Here is a 9,642-nt window from a genome sequence, read left to right as displayed (position 1 = left end):
TCTTCTGTTATTTTCTTTGTTTCGCATGTACAACCGGAGCCGAAGAGTTTCACTTCGAAACTCAACGACACCGCTTATGGAGTCTGCGTATCGTTCACTGTTTGCGCCCCAATCTTGCTTGAGCCGAAAATCACAGAATATCTCTATCTCTTGTGAAAGTCAAAAAATGGCTTTTAACCTTTTTATATCATCTTTGCCATCTCATTTTCATTCTCCGATGTTTTGTTTATATGTTTGGTGTGACTAACATCTATTTGTATTTGTATGACTGATTGCTGAGACCTAAGCTGCTACAATTAAAGACTAAGCTTCATTTGAGTTTGCCTTAGATATCAATCGACTACTCCCTCTTCTAGATGGAACACGACATTTAGATAAAAAGATGATAAATTGAGCAGGCAATCAGTCGATGGCATATTCTAATAATTTTATTCCTTAAAGTCGAGTTAACTGTTTACGCCAAAAGAACATATTTTATAAATGGCTAAAGTAACTAAAATGCCCCCGAACTTGGCACGAATTGCAACTTTCGTCCCCAAACTATTGCTGCACTTCAAAACACTCCTAGACTTGGCAAAATGGGTTTTAATTAATCCCCGAGCTGCCACATGGCATAGTGAGTGTAGTCACACGCCAAAAGGCGCGTGAGAGGTTCCACATCAGCATAAAAACGGTAACAAATCCAATTTTCACATTTCCCTTTACATTTCTTTCACTTCCAACGGCTAAACATCAGCCCCTTCTTCTTATTTAACCCCTCCCCCATTAAAATACACCACAACTTGAATTTCAAGCTTTTTGTTCTCCTTCTTTTCTAATTGTTAAATTTTCTCTCTTAATTGTAAGTTTCTCTCTCAATTGTACTCATGACTAGAGTTTGTAGATGTGGATTTCCGGCGATGGTGAGGATTTCACGGTCCGATGACAATCCGGGAAGGAGATTTTGGGGTTGTCAAAATTACAAGGTATGTAATTTATGTTTTTAGTATCTCAATTTTAGTATGATTTTGCTGGGTTTGTTTAATTTAGTCACTGATTTACATCTAATTTTACCGGGTTTGTCACTAATTTTCGTTCACTTTTTATAGGTGAAAGGTTGAAGTTCTTGCAAATTTTTGGATTGGTATGAACCACCATTTTTGGAGCAAGCTAATGTTCTTATTTGGGGTTTGTTGAAGAAGAAAAACAAATATGAGCAAGAGTTGAAGTGGTCAAAAACATTGAAGATGTGTCTATGTATTAGTGTCCTATGTAATTTGATGTTTTATCTTGGTTCTGGTAGTAGTACTAATTAGGTTGAAGTGAAGTTGTACTTAGATGATTAACAATGGTTGTAGTACTAATTAGGTTGAAGTGAAGTTCTATTTAGATGATTAACAATGTAATCTAATTTTGGTTAGCATATTGAATATGATTATGATGACTTTGTGAAGCAATACGTTATACCATCTGGTTAGTAATGGTTAGCCTATTCAACATGCTAACCAACAACATTTATACCATATGGACACTATCAAAATCTGGGATGAAAAATCTGGAAAATAAACATTGACCATTTCAATGCAACCCTGGACAAAACACTAACATTCAATGGAAAATCTGGACAAAAAATAGCAACTACCATTCAATGCAAATCTGGACAATAAGCATTGACCATTTCAATGCAAACCTAAACAAAACACCAACTAACATTCAATGCAAAATATGGACAATATAAACCAGTAACCAGTACCATTTCACATCAAAATCTGGTCAGAAATCAAGGTCATTATCATATGCAAAATAACTGGACAGTAGCACTAACTGTCAACAAAAACTACCAAGCTACATTGTTTGCTTACATATCCAAATTTCACCAAAAAATAGCTAGCTTAAACATAGAAATATCAGACTACTTCATTGGAGATTTTCCTTTTCTTGATCTTGTTTGAACTCCAAGAGCCTTTGATCTTGTTTGGATTCTATGATTAGCACTTTGCACTTGGAGTTGTCTTTGTGTAACTGCTTTTGTTCCTTTCCACTTCAATCCTTTGCTGGGTTTGTATCCAATATCACCTGTGACCAAGGCTGAATTCATTGCCTTAAGTGTGGACACCAACCTACTGCTAGGAATTCCTTGCTACAATTTAAATTGGTTAGTGTCATAAAGTGGCTAAAAATAATAACAATGACTTAGATGATTGAGAAACACTTACATTAACACATTTGTATCCAGACTCAGACACAAATATACCCTGTCCAACAACCCTTGGCCTCTTGTACTTAGTCCTGCCCCCTCCCATGCTTGTAGATGCATCTTGAGTGTCATGAACACTACTTTTTCTTGTACTTCCAGTTGATAACTGCTGGGAAGCATTAACCTAACAGATAATAAATTAATATTTGACTAATTAATTGTAAGAAAAGTAATGTATATTACAGTTACCTTTGTAGTTGCTTTAGGCCTTGGAGGGACTGGTGGCTTTGTGTATTTCCTTTTGGAAGTTCCTGGAGCAATTGGTGGAGCAGTTGCTCCTGCATTTGCTGCTCTTGTTGATCCTACTGCTTTTGGTGGCCTTGAGTATTTCCTCTTGGAAGTTGCATCGGCAGTTGGTGGCCTTGAGTATTTGCTCTTGGAAGTTGCTGATGCAATTGGTGGCACTGAGTATTTCCTCCTAGAAGGGGCAGAAGTTGTTGCTGATGTAGTTGGAGGCCTTGAAGGACAACTTCTTATGTTATGTGTACTAGACTTGCAACCAGAGCATGTCATGGTTATCCCTCTTTTTGTCAACTTTCCAGCCCTTCTAACTTCTCCTATCTCCTTTCTTCTGCACCTTCTTGGCCTGCCAGGCATTTTTTTGACTTCCGGAGGCTCTATCTTTGGGTTTGTACTGTCTGGCCATATAATCATGCTTGGAACAGGCTGTATGAAGTGAGAATAAGCCCTTAAATAGGTCTCTTGTCTGTACCAATGTACAATATTATCACTTGGATCAATTCTCCTATAGTGCATAGCTGTTATGGCATGTGCACAAGGGATACCTTTTAGTTTCCATGACCTGCAGCTGCAATATTCCCTTGCCAGTTGAACAATATGAGTACCTAACCCCTCTTTGATTTCAAAGCCACAGTCTCCATTCCAGTGAAGTGTACAGTTCATCGACCTCTCAACATTAGCATTGAACACTTTCAATGCCATTGCTGATATCCCATCAACCCAAGTTTCAGAAAATGTCCTCATCTTAGCTATCCTATTCATCACCTTGATTCTAATTTCTTCTAACATTGACACAATTGTCTTGTGTCTAGCTGACAGTATCCAAGCATTAAAAGATTCTGACATATTGTTGTCCACACTATCACATTTTGAAAATTATTTGAAATACACTTTGCACCACCTTTCTTTGTTGTATGAAATAAGGTCTTCAACAATACCCCTACCCAACTGATCTAACTCATTCAGCCTGTTTTTCAGTTCTGCCTCAAATGTTGACCTAACACACTTCTAGAATTTTTTCCTCCTCTCAATACCTCTCCAATTTTGGGCCCAATTAGACAGAATGTGTCTAGCACACATTCTGTGCTCACAAGCAGGAAGTACTTCTTCAACGGCACTAACCAGACCCTGTAAAAACATAGCAGAATCAAAAAATAGAACATAATGCCTAAATAGAAAACAAATAATGAAAAAAAGGTACCTTTTGCATGTCACTAATTATAGTGACCTCAGTCCCATCTCCAAGTTTCAAGTCATCTTGGAGGATTCTCATAAACCATCTCCATGTATCCTTTGTCTCAGTTCCAGTAACAGCCCATGCTATTGGAAACATTTGATTGTTTCCATCTTTAGCAACTGCGACAAGTAACTGGCCCTTGCAAATACCCTTCAGAAAACAACCATCTAGGCCTACACACCTCCTACAACCTCCCATGAACCCCAATTTCATTGCAGCGAAACAAATATAGAAATTTTTGAATTCTTTCTTACCATCTTCCTTGTCTATTACATTCACAACACATGTGCTACCAGGATTAGTTTGTAGCAGCATATCCCTGTAGTCAAAGAGTCTACCAAACTCAGCAATGTGATCTCCCATGACTTCTCTCAAAACAATCTTCCTTGTTTTCAAACAGACAGATTTCCTAACATATATACCAAAATCTTTCCTAACCAAGTCTTGTATTTCCCGCCCTTTAATTGTAGGTTGGGAAGTGATTCTCTCCTTATAATGCTTGGACAGAAATTTAGAATTGCAAAGGAAGTTGATGGTGGTCCTATGGCATTTGTGTCTAGGATTGTAGGTCTTGACTGTGAAGGTTGTACTCCTACTTTCCTTGCTAGCATATATCATCCAAGGACAACCTTCTTTGCACTTCACCCTCACCCTTCTTGTGTCATTCTTCTTCTTGTCCAGCTGGACACCTTTCTTCAGAGCATATTTGGTCAAAGCTTCTCTGAATTCTTTGACATTTTGAAATACTTGACCAACCTGCCAAATGACTTTCTCACAATCTGGATCATACACAACCCTATTTGTCTTCCTCCTTGCCCTCAATTCAGTCCCTCCTTCAACTTGTTCATCATCACTAACATCTTCACTCTCAGATTCAGAAGCAAAACTATCTACATCTGATGAGTCAGAATATGGCTCATCATCATCAGCTCCCAAATAACCCCTTAGATTTGCTCTCTCACTATCAATGTCTTCATAACCTTCATCCACTCCAGCCTCACCTAAAAACCCATCTGGTCTATCCTTAGCAGCCCTAGTAGCTTTGTTTTTTTTTTTTTGTATTCTCTTAAATCTTCTCTCACCACCTTAAGTTCTTCATGAACATCACTCCCATAATCATCAGACAGTTCAGAATTAGACCCATTTACTGCATCTTCTTCCTCAGAATTGTCTACATCACCAGTGGGATTCTCAGCAGCAAAATCACTACTAGCAAAAGCACCACTGGTATTTGCTTCAGCCCCTTCAACACAGTTTGGAGAAGAAGGATTTTCTAGATCTAGACTTGTAGTTGGTGTTGTATTAACTAGTGGTGGATAGGGAATAAATAAACTGGCAAATTCCCTATCCCCACTTGGCTTTGATAAATTATCACCAGCCCCACCAATCACATGCTGGCTGACAGGCCCCACATCCTCAAAAGAAGAGTCATTGCACACATAAATTTCAATTGTATCCCCATCATTCAACAGTACTCCTAGGTCTAATAAATCCCTCTCTGATGTTAATTTTACCAAAGCACCCCCCTTAGGTGCAATATAAGTGGTCCCTAAATTAATCACCCCAAATTCTTTAGCAAGATCTACTAGCTCTGGAATAGACAAATGATCAAAATCAATGTTAAAAGAATGTTTTGTCCTACCCCCAACAAAAGTAGGCCCTACTTCACTCACCAATATACCACCAATTTTCCATCTAAAATGAAAGTACTTAGTAGTCATTCCTCAACCTACAGAGGTTTTAACAATTCAAATACTCAACCAAACAATGAATTACATCTATAACTTATACTAATTACCATAAAAATTAGGCTAGCCTAAACATTAACAATAAATCACAGAAAATGAAAAGTAACAGAAAACAGAAAATAACAAAAAAAAAAAATGCTTGCATACAGAAAAAGACATCACCTTTAAATAGAATAATCCTTCACCTAACTTCAGTATAACCAAAACACCCTAAAATTTTCAATTATTACAGAAAGACCTAAACATACCAATCAGAAAAGCCCTAAAAGATTTCAGTTTTTACAAGAATACATAAGCACGTGCTATCATAGGACAAATAAAATAAAAAGAAAATAGCCCCTAATTTTTCAGGAAATTACAAAAATACCAAAAGACATGCATGCACAAAATCAAGTCTTTAACGATGAATTTCAGTAGTCATAAACTCATGTTCTTTATAACTAGAAGCATTATCAAGCATTTCAGAAGACAAACATGTTTGAAGAAACCCTAATCGGAACCCTAATAGACTTTAAGAAACCTTAATCGAAAAACAGAGGTTGAAATCACAAACCTTTGAAGAAGACAACTGAAACCACGATCGATCGAAGCAGATAAAATGATTGACCAAAAGAAACCCACCAAAACAGCTGCAACGAACACTAATCGATGAACTTGAACACACCCACCCACACTTAATACACCCAAGAATCGACAGAATGTGACCCTAACAACTAGTGTTTAGCGATATTTGTAGACTAGAACCCTAAAATTTCCATAGAACTCAAAGGGAGACGGAGAGTTTTTGAGGGTGTTGGTTCAAATGGAGGCTTCTAGAGACTGAGAGAGGGTTTAATTAAACGTGGGTCGGGTCGGGTAGGGTTATTTACCCGGTTCTAATTGTCATTTATTATGTGGCATAAATATATTACACGTGAATGGCCACATAAGCGTTTTAATCCAGCTGGACCCGCTAGTGACTACACTCACTCCGGGTCATGAGCTCGGGGATTAATTAAAACCCATTTTCCAAGTCTAGGGGTGTCTTGAAGTGCAGCAATAGTTTGGGGACGAAAGTTGCAATTTGTGCCAAGTTCGGGAGCGTTTTAGTTACTTCAGCCTTTATAAATTAGTCCTCATTTTACTAACAAAATCAGTTTTTCTTCAAATATAAATGCTTTTATTTTTTTTGGTCATCAACTCCGAGTATAAATGATTTTTTCAGGTCACTAACTTGAGGCTATATTGGATTTAACAGAAAAGAGGTTTTGTGTGCTTATAAAATCATTTCAAGTCTTTACTAAAATGGATTTTCACAATAAAATATCAATTTGATATCTAGCATTCGTATATATCTATACTTAACACATAGCCTAATTAGACATAAGTCCGGTCGGTTAACCATTGTTAATGGGTCTTAAAGGATGCCTAATACCTTCCCTTTAGACTAATCGAACCCTTACCTAGAATCTTAAGTTTCGTAGACCTTAAAACGGAGTTAACTTTAGATAATTACTTTAATGAACTTTAGGTGTCCTAATTCACCATAAATAATTAGGTGGCGACTCCTTAACTTTAATTAACCCCGGAATAACCGGAATGTTGTAAACCATTTTGATCTCGGTTAAAATGGGGTATAACAGCATGTCTGAAGCAGTGTGTTACCAAATGTCATTCAGTTTAAGACACTTATTTGCCGTATTATTGGTCTACTATAATCCAAATAACCCCAAAAAGTTGTGGGAAAAAATTGAAATCCCAATGTCCGAAGATTTCAAAAAATATCTGAAAATGTCTTCAAGAGAAATCTGTTACAGAGTATTAAATCATATTAATGATATTCTTCACTCAATGGGCCGTGATATCAGAGAATATGAACTAATTACAGAAATAATCAAAGCATCTACAACAGCAAAAGAAGCTAAAGATGTTCATTTTGAAAGAAATATTTCTGTTAGTGAGGAAGATTTATTGTTACACAACAAATTAAACAAGGAACAACGAAGAACCTACAATATGATCCTCGATAGAGTATTTTCAAATAAATCAGGAGCCTTCTTCATAGATGGTCCTGGTGGAACTGGAAAAAGTTTTTTATACCGCGCATTACTAGTTGTTGTGAGACATAAAGGGTTTATTGCTTTGGCAACTGCAAGTTCTGGCGTTGCAGCATCACTTTTTCCTGGAGGTCGAACTGCCCACTCCTGCTTTAAATTACCTATAGATATTGACGGAAATTTCAGTTACAAAAAATGAATATTTGTGAACAATGTAGATATCATTTGAAAATGAGCAGTTTGGATAGAATTGAACTTTTGATTGATCCGGGTACTTGGGATCCTATGGATGAAGACATGGTCTCTTAAGTAAACAAAGTTGATCATTGGCATCTTTGATTCGAGATGCAAAACTAATAGAGTGGGATGAAATCTCAATGGCAAAGAAAATGGTTGAAGCTTTAGATTTGCTTCTAAAAGATTTAATGAGACAAATATGCTCGAAGCTTTAGATTTGCTTCTAAAAGATTTAATGAGACAAATATGCTCTTTGGTGGAAAAATAGTTGTATTCAGTGGTGATTTTACACAAACTCTACCTCTGCCGCCCGTAGTGGAAAAAGAGAAGATTTTATCCGTGAAAGCTTATTGTGCTCTGAAATTTGGAATCAACTTGAAAGATTGCGATTATCAGAGAATATGCGAGCGCAAACCGACCCGGCCTTTTGTGATTATTTAATGAGGATTGGTAATGGAAAAGAAAGGAGAAATAGCCAAGGCAAAATTTAAATTCCCCGTTCTTTGATTGTTCTTTTTTTACCACTGAAAAGGATTCTTTGAATATTTTGTTTAGAGTTACTTATCCTGATTTGTTTACATCTAATTCTAATGTTTCTTTTATTACTTCTCGCGCTATTCTAACAACAAAGAATGACTTTGTTGATGAAATAAATGACACGGTGATTACTCAATTTTCGATTGACGCGAAAGTCTATGTTGCTACTGATGAAAGTCTTAACCCGAAAGATCAAAGCGAACATGAGGATTTTATGCACACTTTAAATCCTCCTGGATTACCTCCTTACAAGCTGACTTTAAAAAGAAATTGTCCAATTATATTTCTAAGAAATCTTAATCCTTCTGAGGGTTTATGCAATGGAACCCGATTAACATGTGACGACTTCAAAACACATGTTATTAGCACTATGATATCCAGTGGTGATTTTAAAAATACCCATGTATTCATACCACGGATACCATTATTGACATCGCAAGATGAAAAAATACCCCTTCAATTTAAAAGAACACAGTTTCCAGTACGGTTATGTTTTGCCATGACTATCAATAAAGCTCAAAGTCAAACGTTAGATTTTATTGGTATTTACTAGCGAGAACCCGTTTTCCCTCATGGTCAGTCGTACGTACAAAGCCAAAAGTTCTAATTGTGTCAAAGTATTAATAAGACCACCTATAGCTGTGATGACAATGATTGCTCCACAAATAACGTAGTCTACGACGAAATTATTACAAAAGCTTTTTTCTGAACTGATGTTATTGTTGCCGATGGTATTTAGTTGCAGAATATCAGCCCTAATTCTGAACTCAATTAGGAATTACTTCTGTTTTTGTTCAGATTATAGAAGCTTAACTAAACTCTTAACTCATTCATATATGTCTTTAGATTGTCCATCATTGAATATTATCTTATACAACTGGATTATTGTGTATATTATTTCTATTTAAATCATTGGTATACACTAACGTACTGTAATATGCAACAATTGCAGATCATCTATCTCAACATGACAGGAAGATTTAGCATCAACTCTATCACTCCAAAAACTGAAGAATGGTTGTAAACTCTAAGTGGTTGATAAGGGCCGCCCTAGAGACAACACACAGAAAACCAAAAAGTACCAGCTCTTGATTCTTCAGGATGAAGAGGTACTTTTTAATCAATTAGGCCTACAACAACCGAATTAATCCACTAATAAAAACTTAGTAAAAACCTTTTGATCATTATAACTTCTGATGATTTATAAATGTGACTACTTCTAATCTCAAGATCTAGATTAAGTGTGATTTAATTGCAAGAAAACGATGATACATATATTTGTGTAACCTAATTGTATCTTATTTCCACACAGGAAATACATGTCCATCGCATTATATTCGGCAGCGATATACCACATTTTGCAGATCTATT

At 36.4% G+C, this 9,642-nt stretch overlaps 1 protein-coding gene across 1 annotated transcript; it reads right to left on the bottom strand.

Annotated features, from left to right (window-relative positions):
- Positions 1–1,734: 1,734 nt before the first annotated feature.
- LOC132605623 (uncharacterized) lies at positions 1,735–2,330 on the bottom strand. Its single transcript, XM_060318816.1, has 2 exons — positions 2,196–2,330; positions 1,735–2,119 (listed from the first exon to the last, which is right to left on the bottom strand). The coding sequence occupies exons 1-2, from the start codon at positions 2,280–2,282 to the stop codon at positions 1,892–1,894; spliced, it is 315 nt and encodes a 104-aa protein (XP_060174799.1). The 5' UTR covers positions 2,283–2,330; the 3' UTR covers positions 1,735–1,891.
- Positions 2,331–9,642: the final 7,312 nt, after the last annotated feature.

This window comes from Lycium barbarum, chromosome 1, assembly GCF_019175385.1.
Source record: "Lycium barbarum isolate Lr01 chromosome 1, ASM1917538v2, whole genome shotgun sequence".
Lineage (NCBI taxonomy): Eukaryota > Viridiplantae > Streptophyta > Magnoliopsida > Solanales > Solanaceae > Lycium > Lycium barbarum.
Note: the sequence above shows the minus strand (reverse complement) of the source record. Positions and strands in the feature narration are given on the sequence as shown.

Bases quoted from the DNA above. Each gene is read 5' to 3' on its own strand.
- LOC132605623 (XM_060318816.1), bottom strand. From the start codon at position 2,282: ATGGGAGGGGGCAGGACTAAGTACAAGAGGCCAAGGGTTGTTGGACAG. The intron at 2,120-2,195 runs GTAAGTGTTTCT...TTTAAATTGTAG, and splicing joins CTGGATACAAATGTGTTAAT to CAAGGAATTCCTAGCAGTAG.